Source organism: Mus pahari, chromosome 1 (genome assembly GCF_900095145.1).
Source record: "Mus pahari chromosome 1, PAHARI_EIJ_v1.1, whole genome shotgun sequence".
NCBI classification, from domain to species: Eukaryota; Metazoa; Chordata; class Mammalia; order Rodentia; family Muridae; genus Mus; species Mus pahari.
In genome coordinates, this window is record NC_034590.1 from 109,384,169 (window position 1) to 109,402,974 (window position 18,806).

An 18,806-nucleotide genomic window follows, 5' to 3' on the forward strand; every position below is an offset into this window, starting at 1 on the left:
GAGTTAAATAATCACATCTCCAAAATAAACAGCAAGTCCATAAACAAACATGGTCTACTGAAGGCAGTCTCTCTTCCCCTGTACTTTCTCAGTATATGCCCACAGGCCTAGGAGCACTGACATAGGAGCACTGACAGCTTCCCCCTACCCCCACGCTCATGCATCCTTCCACAGCTTGAGCTCACTGCCTCCTGGACTCACTGCCTGCACCAGCTCAGGGCCGCTTCACTCAGCAATTCTGACCAATCTGGATACAAACCGAGTGTGTGCTTCCCGAGCCACGCTCCATCCAACTCATCTGCTGTACTGATGCCATCATTATACTTTAAGTAACTTAAGCATCATCACAATGCCCATTTTATTTTAACTTTTAAAAGATTTATTTGATATAGCCGAGTGTTCGCTTACATGTATGTGCATGCAGTGCCCAGAGAGACCAGAAGAGGGCATCAGATGCCCTAGAACTAGAGTTACGGATGGTTATGAGCCAACATGAGAGGAGCTGGAAACCGAACCAAGTCCTCTGCAAGAGCTGCAAAAAGTGTTCTTAACCACTGAGCCATCTCTCTAGCATCTATGTTTTTAGGTATAAAAACAATCATATTTTTAGTAGATTTCAAATTCAAAGATATCTTTTGTTAAAGATGTATACTTTTGAATTATGACTCCTTTAATAAGTAAAGAAATAATACTTGAGCCAGGTGTGGTGTGGCACACACTTTAAATCTCAGCACTCAGGAGACAGATCATTGTGAGTCCAAGGTCAGCCTGGTCTACATATCTACAGAGTGAGTTTCAGACCAGAGAAAAGGGAAGAAAGAAAGGAGAAAAAAAAAAAAAGTCCTGAAATTCCAATGTGATTAATCCCAGTAGCTTCCTTTTTCTCACCCAGTAATTTTTACATATACTAAGTCTCCTCCACAGGGAAAAGGGGAGGACTGTGTAAGTCAAGAGTTTGAGACCTCTCTCTCTCTCTGGACACCCACTGATTCGTTTATATAATGGGGTAAATAACAGGAGCTATTGCCAGGAACCAGAAGACTAGCAGAGCACAGTGAATGCCAGGTTCAAAGGAGGCATCCACCAGGTGCTGCTGGCCCAGCGTTGCTGAAGCTATCAGGGACAGGCCTCCATCCCCACAGCCCCAGGATGAGCACCCACACCCATGGCCCCGCACCTCTAGGCCCCTATGGTCCTGTATCAGAAGTAGGTGCTCACCTTGGCACTGTGGGCAGAGACTGTGGTTGTGACATAGGGCGTCCGGTTCTTCTGCAGCAGGTCGATGTAGACCTCAGCCCCATCCCCGCCATGGATGCGGAGCAGGCTGAGCAGCTCATTGACATCATGGTGAATCCGAAATTCACTCATAGTTTAGCTCTGAGACTCCAACATAACAAAGTTTTCCTGAAGGCAGAAAGAAAGCTGTTTATAACATTAAAACCTAAAATTCTTCTGACTGATTCAAGTCTTAGTCAGAAAGACCATTACCAAGATTATGTCAACCACTAGCCTCTCCCCTTCCCTGGCAGGCTGACCTATCAAAACTCTGCTGAGATCTTGCCGTCCCCGTGCCCACAGAGCTTCCAATTGTTTCCCAGCTTACACGACCATTTAAGGAGCCAGTTGTACCAGGTAAGTCACTGAAATGGACCCCTCAAGCCTGATTCTGATTCCTGCTTCTGTCCACCATCATGTGACCATGGGCGACCAGGGGTCAGATCTGCTATTTTATCTGAGTTTTTCTGGGCCTTGCCTGGCAGACACAATGATCGTGCCCTTGGGGGAGCTTGCACAGGCCAAGGCCACTATCTCTGTCCCGATATATTAAAACTTCCCACTCCTAAGGCCACAGCCAGGTCTTAAACCATAAACTGTTAGGTGGTATCTCCATCCATACACTTGTATGGCATTCTTTTTGGTATTCTAAAACCTTCAGTGTTTTCTTTTCTGTTCCAGGTGTGGCTACATACAAAGATATTTTAGGTAGGTAAGATTTCTAAATATTCCAGCTTTTACTGATGCTCTGGCCAGGACCAGTTTATACTAGGGTCTAGACACTGGCCACAAACAGTGGAGATCAAAACAGCTTCTGAGCCTGTAACCCCAGAACTTGAGGGGCTGTGATGGTTTGTATATGCTAGGCCCAGGGAGTGGCACTATTAGAAGGTGTGGCCCTGTTGGAGTAGGTGTGCCATCGTGGGTGTAGCTCATCCTAGCTGCCTGGAAGTCAGTATTCTGCTAGCAGCCTTCAGTTGAAAATCTAGAACTCTCAGCTCCTCTTGTACCATGTCTACCTGGATGTTGCCATGTTCTTGCCTTGATGATAATGGACTGAACCTCTGAACCTGTAAGCCAGCCCCAATTAAATGTCCTTCATAAGAGTTGCCTTGGGGGCTGGTGAGATGGCTCAGTGGGTAAGAGCACCGACTGCTCTTCCAAAGGTCCGGAGTTCAAATCCCAGCAACCATATGGTGGCTCACAACCATCTGTAACAAGATCTGATGCCCTCTTCTGGAGTGTCTGAAGTCAGCTACAGTGTACTTACATATAATAAATAAATAAATCTTTTTTTTTTTTTTTTTTTTTAAAAGATTTATTTATTTATTTATTATATGTAAGTACACTGTAGCTGTCTTCAGACACTCCAGAAGAGGGAGTCAGATCTTGTTACGGATGGTTATGAGCCACCATGTGGTTGCTGGGATTTGAACTCCGGACCTTTGGAAGAGCAGTCGGGTGCTCTTACCCACTGAGCCATCTCACCAGCCCCATAAATAAATCTTAAAAAAAAAAAAAGAGATGCCTTGGTCATGGTGTCTGTTCACAGCAATAAAACCCTAAGACAGCGGCTAAGGCAGGAAGATCACAGTCAAGACCAGACTGGGACATACAGCAAAAAACCTGTCTAAAAATCAAACAGAACTTTATTTAACGTCATAGAGCAATAGCAGAAGACAGCATGAGATTTTCTTTTCTTTTCTTTTCTTTTCTTTTCTTTTCTTTTCTTTTCTTTTCTTTCTTTCTTTCTTTTCGTTTTTGGTTTTTTAAGACAGGGTTTCTCTGTGTTGCCCTGGCTGTCCTGGAACTCACTCTGTAGACCAGGCTGGCCTCAAACTCAGAAATCTACCTGCCTCTGCCTCAAAAGTGCTGATTCTAAACCAGTGTTCTACTCGCTAGGAAAGGCATGGTAACTTCTATTCTACCATCCCAGTGGAAAGTGGCTGACCATGTGGAGACTGTGTATAATGTCCTAGTGGGAAAGGGATGTACCAACATCCTTGTGCTAACAGTTGACAACATGGGATCTTCTACTCTTCCACTGATGGCTTAGTTAGTCAGTACCAGAAATGCTAATAAAGAACATTAAGGAAAACAGACACTAGCTATCGATTCAAAATTAAGCCTAATAAATGTTATGGGTGTTATAGGAACATGGTAATAAACCTCTATTGGGATTTGAAATTTGGGATCCACAAACATTAGTGAAGTTATGCCTGGAGATGAGGCTTTACTATTTGTATGAGTAAATTTTCGGAGCAATCTTGTAAATTCTTAAAGACTTTGTAACTCAAAGTTAAGAACTGTTGTGCTAACATCTCCGATTGAGACAAGCCCTGAGGTAAATAGTTTTAAGGAAAGGAGACTCAGCACACACTCTCACAGTATGCTAGTGTACAGAGTAGTACCATCTTGGAACTCTACCTTGAGAGTTCCACACTGTAAGCCCATGTAATAGGAAGCAGTTCTCAGTTTCTCAGCCTCCACCAATGGTCAAAACAGGTACCTGCAAACTAAAACAAAATGGAAAGCCTAAGTTAATGCCAAATCCCTTGCACAAGCCCCTGCATTCGGTACATTCACAATAAAGAGCACCGAACAGCAGGGTGTGGACTACGGACTCTCACACCATAGGAACATAGATTCTGTCACCCATGAGCTGTGAACACAGGCAATAATGATAGCTAGCTCCCCTGCATGCTTCTCATGAACAGAGGGAGGAACAGAGCCAGGTGGAGATGCTTTAAAGATTAAATAAAACAAATGCTGCCTCCATATGCTCGCTCTGTTTTCTGGGAACTGGTCTTGCTCACTAAGTAATGTGGAAACTGTTTAGTTTTAGGAACTGAAGGCACTGACAGTATCTTAGATGGCAGTTACCTTGGGGCTGGGTACACGGCTCAGCAGTTAAGAGCATGCAGCTGTGCCGGGCATGGTGGTGCACACCTTTAATCCCAGCACTTGGGAGGCAGAGGCAGGTGGATTTCTGAGTTCGAGGCCAGCCTGGCCTACAAAGTGAGTTCCAGGACAGCCAAGGCTACACAGAGAAACCCTGTCTCGAAAAAAACAAACAAACAAACAAAAGAGCATGCGGCTGCTTGTGCAAAGGACCTGGGTTTAATTCCTAGCTCCTGCCACGTGGTAGCTCAAAACCATCTATAAACTCCAATCCCAGGGGATCCAATACCCTTTTCTAGTCTCCATGGACATGGCATGCACGTGGTGTGCAAACAAAAACGCAGAGAAAAGCATCCAGACATACAAAAATATTAAGTAAAATGTTCAAGAGATATTTTTAAAAATATATTGGTAGGTACCATAAGAGGTACTTTAATCCACCTGGCAAGCAAAATGCAAAAACCCAAAACTTCCCCCACATATGGTCTCTTCAGATCTAGCAGTAACCAACCATGAGCCTTCTCAAGGCCTGAAGGCAACATGCCAAATGGCAAAGACGGCATGAGCTGTCAACACCGAACCCTGTCCACTAGACACAGGGCAGAGCCACCCCATGGAAAGACCATCTACACAGAAACGTGTTCTAAAATCATATCCAAGAAAATGTGTAAATCTTCAGGTACCACTCTTTCCCGTATTAATCCAAGGAGCCTGCCAAGCTTCATGATTTGTGGATAACTACAAGAAAGGGGGCTTCTCTCATCTCTAAATAGCTTCCTTTAAGCCTTTAGATTATGTCTCAGGAGAGACGCTCTTGGCAGTTACCTGGCAAAGGACAGGGACAGTCATGTTAACACAATTGTCCTACATGCAGGGAGACAAAGTTACAGTTGAAAGGTACAACTGTAAAGAAGCCTGATCGACTCTTAACAGCCTGCTTGACCTTCTGACCACAGATGTTAATCACCACAGATGTTCTAGAGTAAGCACAACTTACTTAGCAAGTCTGGCATAACCAATCATGAACAAGTCAGGTGCATACTTTTAACGGCCAATGATGAAAACAAAGTTGGGGTGGAGGTAGAGAGGGTATGAAAAGGGAAATATTTTGGAGCAGAGGTTCCCGACCTGTGGGTCAAGACCCCACAACTCTTCCACCGACCCCACAACTCTTCCACCGTCATCACATGTCAGATATCTTACATATCAAGTATTTACAGGATGATTCATAATAGTAGTAAGGCAATAGTTTTATGGTTGGGGGTCAGCAATACATGCACCATTGCATTAAAGGGTTGAAGTATTAGGAAGGTTGAGAACCACTACAGGCTCCTAGATAATAAAACCAGCCTGTGCTTGTTGGCTTTTGTACACTTGACACAAACCTAGACATATCTGGGAAGACGGAATCTCAATTGAGAAACTGTCTCTATCAGATTTAGCCTGTAATCAAAGCCTATGGGGCATCTCTTTGATTGATGACTAATGGGGGAAGGCCTGGATCACTGTGGGGTGGGGGGTGCCACCCCCTGAGCAAGAAAGCAGGCTGGCCTGGGGTGGTGACATTCACCTTTAATCCCCAGCACTTAGGAAGCACAGTCACAGATCTCCTAGTTCAAGGCTAGTCTCGTCTACAGGTCTACAAAGCAAGTCCCAGAACAGCCAGGGCTACACAGTGAAAAACAAACAAAAGCCCCAAAAGAAAACACCTAACCAAGACATGGTCTGTCAAAAACATTTTATAATTTGCAAAATGTCAAGAATCCAAATGCTTTTTACAGAGACAAAAGTAAGAGAGAAGATATTGCCTGCTCATAAGCAGCTGTCTAAAGACACAGAAACGCTCATTTCCAGGGCTTAATTACAAAAAGGCTTTCCTTCCATCATCCCTCCCTCCTCCTCTTCTCCCTTCCCCCACCCCCGTGCCTCTCCTCCCTACCCAGCTCCCTCTCCTTAGGAGGAAGGTTTTACTATAAATAAGAGAGAAAACATCCAGAGACATATGGAAGAGTCCAGAACGGAGAGAAAGAGAAACAAACTGAGCAAGGCCTGGGCTGAGAGAGAAGGGAGAATAACCCGAAAAGGTTTTTATTTGTATCTCTTAAATAGTAGCTTCCCTTCTTTCTTGAGGTTACATTCATACTGGGAAGCTCTGCTCTATGGTGACCTATTCTGGGAGAGGAGCAAAGTTAAAGCCCCCCAAAGTGTCAGCTGCACGTTTCAATCCTCTTTTTGCTTAGGCTAGGGTTTCTTCCCATACCTGTCTCTAGTGCAGCGGGCCCTGATCCCTTCACCCCGGAACCCCGAGCACCTGCAGCAGATGCAGCAGACCCGCAGGCCAGCACCGCAGTCACCGCAGGGCTGTCAAGAGAGAAAAAGCACACTAACCGCGAACTTCCCAAGGCCACTGCCTCCAAGTGGACTCCTGGAGAGGACGGAAAGAGCCAGAGAGGCGGTCGCACCGTGGAGCGGGACAAGCCCGGGCTGGCGGACAGAACCGCCGGCGGCAGAGGCCCAAGAGAATCAGGCTCTTCCCCGCTGCGGGCCAGCCTGGCTCCGGTACCCGATCCCGCGCCCGGCTCCAGCCCCGCCCTTCTCCGACCAGTTCCCGCCACAACACAGACCCAGCCCCGACTCACCGCCGCGCGTCGCGTTCCGCCCCGCAGGGTCGCCACAGGAAGTTATTAGACGTCACGTCCGTCACCACCCCTCCGACGGTGGCCGAAGGGCTGCGGCGGCCGTAGTGATGTTGCTTCCCCCTGCACTATATTCCCGCCTGGCCGGGGAGCCAGGGGCAGCCGAACCGCTGCCCGTGGAGCGGAACCCTGCGGCTGGGGAGGCACCCTTCCGATTCGCGCCGCGGGCCGTGCGCTTCCCGCGGGATCACGAATTCTTCGAGGTGCGTGAGAACCCGGGCGGAAGACGTCCTGAGCCCCACAGGGCGGGGCCTAGAAGCAGGACTGTCGCTGTGGGCGGGGCTTGTGGGGACGAGCCCTGTGGACAAGATCAAGGGGCTGGACACAGCTCTGTGGGTTGGGGCGTGGCTCAAAGCTGTAGGGCGGGGCTTCGATGCCCGAGTCCACCCACGGCTCTTGACGCGTGTCTTCTGTAGGATGGGGATGTGCAGCGGCACCTGTACTTGCAGGACATGCTCACGCAAGTGTCCGAGACGCCGGAAAAATCCATGTGAGCAGCTTGGCTTCGAGGCCTTACTCGGCTTGCTAGCGCTATCCTGATTTCTCTTCTCTCCTCCGCTTACACCCCGGGACTCCTACCCCTCCCAGATGACACCCGGGTAGCATCCGCTTAGCACCACCCTGCCCAACACGAGCATGGCTTGACTGGGTCTTCCCTCCCCTAGTCTGTTAGTAAGGTTTGGGGTGGCACAAGAAGCGCTGCTCTTGTTTCAGGCTCAGCTGGAATATGGGTAGGAAGTCCGGCCGGAATTCCTGCCTTGGGATAGTTGGGGGAAGGGGAGACCTTCTTCCAAGAGACACACCTCCTTTCCCAGGGTGCCTGAGTTCACCTGTCAGGTGGCTGGCTGTTGCCAAGTGTTTGCCGCCATAGAAGACTACCAGCACCACTACCACATGATGCATGGAAACACCTGCTCCTTCTGCAACCGTGCCTTCCCCTCTGGGCATTTGCTGGATGTCCACATCCTGGAATGGCACGACTCTCTGTTTCAGATCCTGGCCCAGAGGCAAGACATGGTGAGTGTTGACTACACTGGGCGCTTCTGCAGTGGTGACTGGGATCAGGGCTTAGGGCAGGTTGAGAGTGGAGGTGACACTTTATTCTTTGTAGTACCAGTGCTTGGTTGAAAGCTGCCCAGAGAAGTTCAAGACCAGCCAAGATCGGAAGGATCACATGGTGAGGCTACACCTGTACCCTGCGGATTTCCGATTTGATAAGCCCAAGACAAACAGAGGGTACGTGAGGGACCCAGTTGTGACTGTCCCCAGTCTTGAGCCTGGGAACAGACACTGTAGTCAAACCTTAGTAAGGACACTGACTGAGAGCAGAGGGTGAGGTGCTAGCAGGTGCCTGTGCTGGTCTGGTGTCTTTTGTGGCTCTCTGATGCTACCAGCAGGGCATTGGGGACTGTCCCAAGTGTGTGTGCTCTTCACACTTCTCCCATGGAACCCCCTAGGGTTTTTTTTTCCTCTCTGCTTACTTTTATAAACTTGTCAACAAAGCTGTCTGTTAGCATGACTGTTTAGACTGCCCGAAGGAGAATAATCCCTGGAATGACTTTTAGAGTAACGCTTCTTTGCTTCCTTTTAAAAGTGATTCCTTTCCAAGAACTCCCATAATCATTAGACAGTGCATTGATGGGGTGATGGCTCATTCTGTGAAGTGCATAAGTTTGAGGTTCAATCCCTAGCACCTACCGTAAAAGGCCAAGTATGGTGTGCACATATAATGCTAGCACCATGAAAGCGAAGACAGAGGTTTCTGGAGTTAGGCCAGGCAGCTTAGCCTCGTCTGTGAGCTCTGGGTCCCAGTGAGAGACCTTGTCTCATCAAGGTAGATGGCTCTTAGGAAATGACACCTGAGGTTGGCTTCTGTCCTATACGTATAAACGTACACCACATACATGAGTATATACACCTAAGCACACACACACAAATAAACAAATAAAATGTGTATGAATTGGAGTCTTATAAAATAATTGTGGAGCCCATTGCACTGTGGACTGCTTCAGGAAAATCTGAGTCTTCAATACTTCTCGATTTCTACAGAGCTGGATTAGCTCATTGGTAGTTGTGGCAAGAATCTATATTATCTAGTTAATTTTAGTAAATCTCTCCCTCGTGGAAAGACATTTGGGGGCTGGGATATAACTCAGTAGCAGAGTTTGGTTCCCAAATCCACCTCAGATGGGTTATAACTGCTTGTAATTTCAATTGGATCCCTCCAAGGGATCCACCTTTTTCTTTCTTCTAGGTATCCACACGGGTGGCACCTAGAAGCACACACGCATATACATAAATACAAAAAATTTTAAAATCTTAAAGAAAAATCCTGGTGGGGGCTGAGTATGGTGGTGTATGCTTTTAATCCCAGGACTTGGAAGCAGAGACAGGCAAATCTCAGTTTAGAGGCCAGCCTGGTCTATGTACCAAGTTCCTCTCCTTTTGGCTGGGGGAGGGGGAGTTTAGGGTAGGGGAGGTATCTCTCTTTGAATATGTGTAGCCCTGGCTCACCTGGAACTCACTTTGTAGACCTGGCTAGCCTGTAGAACTCCCAGAAATCACCTGTCTCTCCCTTCCTAGTGCTGGGATTAAAGGCATGTGCTACTGCACCTGGCCCCAGCTGTCTTTTCAAAATAGGAGGAATGAGGATCATTCTACTTAAATGGATAAGTTATCAGACTTAGTTATAGAAACACAACCATTTCCGGAAGCATTCATTTCTTTCCACTAGCCTGAACATTTTCATTTTAACAGTAGATGGTGACAAAATAGTAAAAAACCCAACATTTTTGCAGGGAAAAAAAAATAGTGTCTTTGAAAGCTTCGTATCAGGGAGCCAGGTGGAAGTGTTGCTCACTGCTCTGTTCTCTGTAGCCCAGCCATGCCAGCTGCAGCAGCCACAGCAACCAGAGCCCCGAGAGATGACAGTGAAGCCATGGAGATCTGTTCTGAGCCTGCTGCCCCACCTCCCTGCAGGCGGACCTACAGTCACAGGTCTGTGTGTGCATCTTCCAGTGTGTGCTATGATCCTAGGCTTGAAGGTGGGTGACAATGGGCAGGATGATGGGCTTCACTGAAGGTGACACCCTGAATGCCTGAATGTTCTAGTTTCCCTTCCTTCCTATGCTTTGGATTCTAGAGCCCAGCATGTAGACAGACAGACACACACACTGTCATCTCTTGGCTGGATAGAACTGATGGAACCTTCTCCCGAACTCGCCTGCCAGACAGGCTTTCTCAGATAGCTAACATCAACTATTATTTTGGGAAAATTTTTGAACAATGGGGGTGGTGGGATGGTCCAGGAATCCAAACTGGCAAGAAGATGGACATGCATGTCCCTCAGTTCCTTCCAGCATCCATCTTCCCATAGTTTTTTGGATCTTGGCCTGTGAGTACCCTGCCTGCCTGTGGTGATTGGGTTTCAGCAATGTAGATAACAGGAAACCAATGCCACAGGACCTCAGCAGGAGCCGACCTTGCTGACTAAGTTCTTCTAAGCAAATGCACGGTGGTACCAGGAAGATATCCCAAAGGAAGCAGGTCTGAGATCAGGACCCAAGATCCTAGGACCCAAGAGGGGAGACTCTATTTCCTGAGTGTTCCACAGAGCAAAAGGAGAATATTCCAGAATACAAATGTGAAGGAAGTACAGACAAGCTGCTGTTATAAGTTGGGCTGCATGTTGTCAAAAATAATGCCATTGTTTAATGTGACCGCTTTTCTGTTCCAGAATACCTTCTACTGTCTGTTTTGGCCAGGGTGCAGCCAGAGGGTTTAAAAGCACCAAGAAAAAAAATAAACACCACTGATGGATCCTGGCGAGGGAAGCCAGACAGACTTTCAGGGAGTGGTGTGCCAGGGCCTTTCTCTTGCTTCTGGATCAATGCCCTGAACTGGATCCTTGCCACCTCCTTATTTCCGTCTCTGGTCACTTGAAGCAACCAGTGTGTATAAACTCAGAATCTGCAGATTCCAGAAATGACCAGGACACACTGAAGGAGAGAGATAGAGAGGCCACCTACCTGCTCTCCAGTGGTTACTCTAAGAATGTCGCTAAGTATATGTAATAAATTCTTTTTCACTGATGGCCTCTGTTCTTCTTCATGTGTTCATGGACCAGACAGAAAAGGGAAGGGTTGTGAACCATGAGTATTTTATTTTCAATACCAAGGGTTAGGGAGATTTGTACAGTCTCTGCATTGCATAGAAGCTGTGAGGGAAGGTTCCAGCACCTCCACAGGTTAGTCCAGGATCCTCACTCTCTAAGAGACATTCTTGTTGTCTCTGCACCCTACCCCAGCCAGTTAAACCCCACTAGGATGTGATAACTGGAAGGGTGCAGGAGGAGACCCTTGGAAGGACGTTGCACACACATTACAGGAGTATTGGGGCAGCCGTGGAGCAGGCATTGAGAGAACCCACAGGGATACAGGTCCTACCATAAGCCTAATCATCCCAGGTCTGTTCCCAGTAAACCTCTTCTTTCCTGAGATACTGGAAGCTTGGGAAAGGCAAATGGGAGAGCCATCTTCACCACAACCTGATCCATCTACCCAGAAATACACGAGACCAGAGGTTGTTCTACTGTCAATTAGCTGTTATTAATGTCACATTTAAACAACACCAATGAGAGGTCTGAGAAGAAACACCTCCTGAAAGTGAAGACAGCAGAAACTGCCTCCTCGGTGGCAAAATACCAGGACAACTAGGGAAGGCTTCCATTGCCAGCACAAGGTCACAAATCGAAGGAAGGCAGGGACATGGCATCTCACAGAGACCTTCAACAAAGAGAGATGCTGTTCGTTTCTCTTTTGTTGTTTGTTTTGAGATTAGTTTCATTATGTGTAGGCACACATGAGGGCAGGTGCCTGCAGAGGCTCTGGCCTGGGGCTAGAGTTACAGACTTCTGTTGTGGTTGATGGGAATTGAATTTGGATCTTCTAGCGGAGCAATGTGTGTTTTTAACCACTGAGCTATCTCTCCAGTCCAAGAGAGATCGCTTTTAAAAGAGTCAAATGGGAATTCTGGAGGTGGAAATACTTGAAACTTTAAAAATTCACTGAAGGACTCCCAGGGAGAGATTGGAGAATGCAAGTCAAGGAACTGAGAAAAGTGAAAAGGCTGCCTAGGTTATATGGTTGACATCTGGAATTCCAAGACTGGGAAGACTGAGATCGGCCTGGGTGGCCGCTGAACTGTTCACCTGGCTCTCCCTTATCTGCACCACCAGAGCAAGCTGTCTAACACTGCTCTGGCTAGGCCACCCAATTCGGCCAAGGGCAGGGAGCAGAGTCAGCTCTTCTGTTCTCATGCCCTCAGGACCGGGCTCTCCTGCACCAGCCCCTCCAGAGCCTGCTCTACTGCGCTGCTCAGTCAAGGTGCGAGATCCGCAATCCCAAGTGCAGCATCAGGCAAGGGGCTGGGCCAGTTCTGCTCTCACAACCTCAGGGCTGGCTCATCTGTGTCTTTGCCATCAGGACCAGCTCGACTGTGTTGCCTAGGCAAGGCACAGGGCTCGTTCTCCCTAATGCTACAGCTGGTGCAGCTCTCATGATTTTGGGGCCAGCTCTCCCAACTACCACAGATAGTGAGGGGGTGATAAGGGGAAGGCATTACCCGCCTGCCTCTCCAACCTCATAGCAGACGAGTAGCCAAGGCAGTTGTTGTTCTCTGCATGTGTCTTCAGGGCCACTCACCTGCACCCAGCCACTATGGCCAGCTCTACTGTGCTGCTCAGGGGAGGTACAGGGTCCACTGTCCAGGGTGCCGTGGCTTTCTCTCCTGCTCTCATGACCTCATGCAGTCAGCTCTCCAGACAGCCACATGTGGCAAGGGTTGAAAAGGGGAGATCGTCACTCACGGCAGAGTGGCAGGGCCAGCACTCTAGTGCTCTTGCCCTCAGGACCTGCTCACTGGCACCCCTACCACCAGGGCCAGGTCTGCTGTTCTGTCTAAGGGAAGGTGTAGGGCCAGCTCTCCCGTGAGAGGTAGAGCAGGCTCTCCAGAGCATCACAGCCAGTGAAGGGTGGGACCAGTTCTATTCAGCCCTGGACATACACTTAGTCCCTGGCAGTTGCCCAGACTAGGGACCTCCCAGGGATGCCACGGATATCAACACTGACCTCTGCTGCTGCATAGCCACAGACCCAGGCATGGCCTTCAGAGGCAGCACAGGCTGGGACTTCACCATAGCCTCATGTGGTGGGGCTGGCTATTCCTCTCCACCCTTTCGTCTCCAGTTCCATCTCACTTCATAGTGTTCAAACTTTTCCACTTCTCTTTCTCTCTCATCTGTCTGCTGCACACTTGTACAGCACAGTGGCTGTAGGTGGCCCACACAGCTGGCAGGCCTCTGGGTGATCTCCATTTGTGTGGTGTGGCAGGTGGCCAGCCTCTAGATTTTTACAGCCCACCTGTGGGACGTCCCCCTCTCATACCATGTTGCATGGTGGTAGGCAGGGCTCTGTGTGTCTACAGTCTGGTGATGGGGTGTGTGTGGTTGTGGTTGTCTTTCTCTGCTAGTACTGCTTGGCTAGTCTCTGTCTTCCTCCTCTGGGCTGCACTGCATGGTTGTAGGCCTGTGAAGGGCCTGCAGTTACATGTTCAACATGTCGGAAGATCCCTCAGGTATTCAGGACTGAAAAGGAGGAAATGGCAAGAGCAAGACTGAATTCTAAATAAGACTCTTTCCTCTAGATGGGCAGTGTTGTTTCAGTTGCACCTGTGGGAGAAGTCTTCTCTTAAATGCCTTCTTTCTAATGTCTTTTGTAAAATAGAATTGACAACCTCTGGTGACTCTTCTTTTACTAAAACAATATCATAAGAGCCCATGTATTTTTCTAAAAGCTCACCCACTCTGTCATTTAGATACCAAATTTTCAGAACGTTTTTAACATTCATCTATGCCACCTGCCATCCTTAGGTTCCCTTGGGGGTCCCCAGGCACAGTGATGTCGCTGTTGCCTTTCTGTTGGGCTGAAATAGTCTGTATTCTTCAAGGCTCTGTCGGGTGTGTTGAATATGTGAATTGGTTCTCCTTTGAATCCTATCAGCACTCCATTTTCACCAAATTCCATGAAATTGGATGCTGCTTTGACATCGGAGTGATAAACTCCAGCCTGAAAGGCATCTTCCTCAAGCACAGTGCTGATACCAGCCAGAAACAAGAACCCAGGGATACTGTGCTGTTGAAGAAACTCCCATATCCTTCCTTGAGCATAAGATCAGAGTCTGCCACAGTCTCTTTAAGTTTGGCATTTAGTATGTCCTTGTCCACAGGCAAACCATGAGATTTGGTAGACCACTCTACCAAGTAAGGGACCTTCTCTTCCACACTGAGAACAGGATCAGCTTCAGTAATGCAATATTGCTCCTTGAACTGCAGCAACTTTCTTCCACATGCATCTGTAACAACTTCACAGTTGTCAATGTGGTTATACATGTTGGGCATCTTTTCCCATTGTAGGAAACCCTACTTAGTGTCATATCAACATCTGTTATTATCTCAAGTTTGGCAGTTTCTCCTTTAGTGAGCCCACAGATAACTTCTTCTACTGTAGTAGGGTTCTTGATAAGAATAAGCTTTTCAGAAATTCTGGCATCATCTCGATGATCTTGGTCTTGAGGTCTGTCTTTCTCTTCAAAGTGAATATGTACTGGGTCAGGAGCACACCCACCACCGTACCTGCCTCCACTGTGCACATGGCATCACTTGGCTGGGCACTGTGTCTACAGTGCCATGACCTCTGGGTCCAAGGACAGGCAGGCCTGCGCCTGGCAAGCCCCAGAGGGTATGAGCCCGGGGGTGCAGCCACATGACTCATACTTTTGTTGTTGTTGTTTCTGTTGTTTTGTTTTGTTTCCCCAAAACAGGGTTTCTCTGTGTAGAGCCCTGGCTTTCCTGGAACTTACAGAAATGCACCTGCTTTGGCCTCCCAAGTGCTTGGATTAAAGGTGTGCACCACCGCCCATGTCTTTTTTGTTTTGTTTTATTTAATGAATGTGAGTCCTTTGCCTGCATGTATACCTGTGTACCATATGCATGTCTGGCGCCTGAAGAGGCCAGAAGAGGATGTTGGATCTCCTGGGACTGAGTTGTGGATGTTAGTGAGCCACCATGTAGGTACTAGGAATTAAACCTAGGGCCTCTGGAAGAGCGGCCAGTGCTCTCAACTACAGAGCTGCATTTCTAGCCCCCCCCCTTTAATTTTTATTTTATTTTCTTTTTCTTTCTTTTTTTTTTTTTTTGGTTTTCCAAGACAGGGTTTCTCTGTGTAGCCCTGTCTGTCCTGAAACTCACTTTGTAGACCAGGCTGGCCTCGAACTCAGAAATCTGCCTGCCTCTCCCTCCCAAGTGCTGGGATTAAAGGTGTGTGCCACCACTGCCCAGCCCCTTTTTAATTTTTAAAACATTATTATTTTATGTGTATAGGTTTATTGTCTGAATGTATCTTTATGTACCATGAGTATGCCTGGTGCTGGGGGAGGCCAGAAGAGGGTATTGTATCTCCTGGGATGGGAGTTAAATAAGAATTGAACAGAGGTCCTCTGGAAGGGTCCTGATCTATCGCTCTAGCCCCCCAAGTTCTGCTTTAAAGGGAAAAAAATTTAAACTATATGTAAATGTGTGTCTGCATTCAGGTATGTGCACATGGTGTAAGTACCTGTAGAAGTTAAAGGCATTGGATCCCCAGGAGCTGGAATTACAGACAGTCCTGAGATGTCTGATGTGGGTTCTGGGAACCAAACTCAGGTGCTCTGGATCAGCAGCAAATGCTTTTAACCATTGAGCCATCTCTCCAACCCCCAGGTCTTGCTATTTTAAAGCTGCCTTTCAAACACACACACACACACACACACACACACACACACACACACACACACACACACACTCTGAGATTTGAGGTCTCTGGTGATTTGAATAGGTATAACTCTCATAAATTCATGTGTTTGAATGCTTGGACCTTAGGGGGTGGCACTCTTAGGAGATGTGGCCTTGTTGGAGGAAGTATGTCACTGTAGGGGTAGGCTTTGTGGTTTCATAAGCTTAAGTTACGCCCAGCGTGACCCATAGTCACCTGCTGCCTTTGGATGAAGATGTAGAACTCTCAGTTCCTTCTCCAGCACCATGCCTGCCTGCAAGCCACCATGCTTCCTGCCATGATTATAATGAACTAAACCTCTGAAACGGCAAGCCAATCCCAATTAAATGATTTTTTAAAAATGAGTTGCTGTGGTCATGGTGTCTCTTCATAGCGATAAAACCCTAACGAAGACAAGGGCTATCCACTGCTGGGACTGGGAGGTGGAGCTATGAATGTTCATAACCCACTCTACCTTTCCTTCTTTCCCTCCATTCCCAATCACATATCAAATGTGTATCAATGCATGTATGCCCACGAGATTCTTTCGGTATAAGCTTGCATTTTTCCATAGTAGATGAAAAAGCTATTTGGATGCCAGTGTAGTGGCTGGGACCAGCAACGGGAGCTAGACTCCTCTGGGACAAGAAAGACATCATGCTCTCTGGCTTGGTTTGAACACAGGAATGGATGGCCAGATAGGAAGCTCATGTTCAACCAAAATTTGTCTTCAGTCTGCACAGAAGGGGCAGGTGACACACCACTCTATCATTACAGTATTTCTTGTGTCTCAAGCCTACAACATCCAGCAGGGAGCCATTACTGTCCCTCTCCTTGAAGTGGCCCAGGAGACCTAATGCTACCAGATGTTTTCTATAGCAGCAGGAAATAGGCCAATGCTTACTGAACCCTAAGCAGACCTAAGAGCCTACTTCGCTATGACACTTCCTGCAGACTTGGAACTTACCAACAAGCCCATGGGGACTTCATGAGGGAGGTGGTTTCATGGCTGCACAGCTCCTGATTGGTCCTTCTCTTCTACCAACAGAAGTCACACCACCAACAGTTGCTGTTGGTCTCTGTTTACTGCCTCCACGGTTTGTTGTCTCCAAGCTTAAGACCATTGCTCATCTTTTTTATGATGAACAATGCTGCAGCACCATTCCATTCCTGAAATCAGGTTTATTCTAGAAATTCACAATTGATTTAACAAAGGAAAACCTCATTCTTGTTTAGTTTCTGTTTGTTTTGAGATAGGGTTTCACTATGTACCCTTGACAGACCTAGAACTCTCTTCTAGACCAGCCTGGGCATGAACTCATAGAGATCTACCTGCCTGTGCCTCTAGAGCTCTGGGATTAAAAGCATATATGACCATGTTCAACAACATGTTTCTACTTATTGATTATTATGCATAAGATAAGCACAATATCCATTCACTCATAAAACCTCTTAGTAACCACCTCCAGAAAGGATCCCCAATAATCTGGAAAAGGTGGCTGAAAACTTACTGCCAATATCTCTTAGGTTGGAAGCATCTCCTTCAAAAGCCAAAAATGGGTCAGTGACACCTTGGTGTTCATACCTACGTCTCCAGCAGCCCAACAAGCTAGGAGATGGAGGTAGCTGCTGTGCAATTCTAGCCATCTGACCCAGAAAGTTGCAAATAAGGTAAGCGTGGGATAAAACCCAGAGTCACCTGCCAGAGCAGGTGTCCCTATCATTGTGCAAAACCACATATGTTCAGAATAGAGATGACGCCATGGCTCTTCTCATAAAGTTTCAAAGAGTACACCCCTGAATGTTTATAGGGAATGTTTGGCTGTGTGGTTTGGCTTTCTAAAAGCACACACGTTATAAATGTGAGGTTATCTCTTCTTCTCACTTGGCCATCTCTGGAACTTAGCTTCTCTCTATTATCAACCGTCTCTGTTTAATGCACAATTTTTTTCTTAATAACACAATTAAATACAATGTAGAATGCAATATAACAGCAAGATTTGAGTATATGTAAACAATACTTCCTTAAAGTGAAAATGGGATTATCAGAACCTAGAGCCACTGAATAACATCATTTCATGATATTTCAGGAAAACGGTGGCCCACTTAGTCAAAGGCTTCCCTAGAACACCATCAGACTGGGAGCTGGAGGGGACTGGGGTCACAAGGAAGCCAGCAGACAGTTGCTCTTCCCTAGCACCTGGCTTATGTTATTCAGCTGATGTATGCTCACCGTTCCTCAGATAAGGAAGAGATGGCATTGTCCTTAAATGCCTGCCCTATGGCCTTTGCCTATTGTGTATCATCTGTGCAGAAACACCCAGGAGGAGGTACTGTCCTCCAGATCTCCTACATCATCCAGGATCTTAGTTGGATCTGGAGTCCCTTCGACAGCACTGACCAGACTCCACCTTCTGAGTGGTCCATAGCACAGTACCCATGCCCTCAGGTCACTATGTTGGAAGTCTTAGTCCAGCTTCCAGACTCATACTCAGAAGGGACAAAGCTGATAGGGGCAGCCAGCTTCAGTTCTGTTTGGAAGCTAGTGGGCACACGAGCCCTGGTTACCTCCCTGGAGGTGATCATGGTCTTAAGGACCTCAAGGCTACTTTCCCAGAACTCAGGCAGTCCTCTGGCCACCCACACCCACACCCACCCAACTTATCCATTAGGTCTCCATAATGGGACAGATGAGACACTTACGCTTTATGGGTAAGTCACAGTCCACTCCTTTGTACTTAGGTTCTGTCAGAGGTCGCCTGTGGTCTATACCATTTCACCATTTGCCTATTTCTTGCCTTTCCTATTTCATGCTCAGAGAGGCATGGTCCACCCTGAATAGCTTTTAAACCACTTAGACTAGTGCCCTCCCTAATACAAGTTTCCCAATCCACCCTCAATGGTCCAGAGTTGGCAGCCAGGACTCTGGCATTCGGAAGACCATCTGTAAGATGCTAAATGGCAGAGGCCCAGAGATCTGGCACAATGAGCAAATCCTTTCACAACTGCCTCAAGCCCTCTACTGGCCTTTGAAGATCCCCCATCACAAAGATGCCATCTGAAATTG

At 47.4% G+C, this 18,806-nt stretch overlaps 2 protein-coding genes and 1 pseudogene across 5 annotated transcripts in view; 1 reads left to right on the forward strand and 2 right to left on the reverse strand.

Moving 5' to 3' along the window:
- The window catches only part of Tubgcp2 (tubulin gamma complex associated protein 2), a 25,372-nt gene extending 18,229 nt beyond the window's left edge, over positions 1-7,143 (reverse strand). For 2 of the 4 annotated variants that reach the window (XM_029539173.1, XM_029539172.1), the window contains exons 1-3: positions 6,816-6,889; positions 3,703-3,791; positions 1,219-1,404 (exon numbers count right to left, since the gene is read on the reverse strand). In XM_029539173.1, the coding sequence (XP_029395033.1) occupies positions 1,219-1,368 (150 nt within the window). In that variant the 5' untranslated portion in view covers positions 1,369-1,404; positions 3,703-3,791; positions 6,816-6,889. Of the gene's footprint in view, positions 1-1,218; positions 1,405-3,702; positions 3,792-6,564 lie in introns of all 4 variants that reach the window. The other 2 variants (XM_021194951.2, XM_021194944.1) reach the window with 2 other exon arrangements.
- Positions 6,868-10,964, forward strand: Znf511 (zinc finger protein 511). The gene is made up of 6 exons (XM_021194964.2): positions 6,868-7,075; positions 7,289-7,362; positions 7,688-7,889; positions 7,984-8,108; positions 9,750-9,869; positions 10,609-10,964. The coding sequence occupies exons 1-6, from the start codon at positions 6,923-6,925 to the stop codon at positions 10,685-10,687; spliced, it is 753 nt and encodes a 250-aa protein (XP_021050623.1). The 5' UTR covers positions 6,868-6,922; the 3' UTR covers positions 10,688-10,964.
- A 2,625-nt stretch (positions 10,965-13,589) lies between these two features.
- On the reverse strand, positions 13,590-14,545 carry LOC110327592 (annotated as a pseudogene).
- Between the last annotated feature and the right edge of the window lie 4,261 nt (positions 14,546-18,806).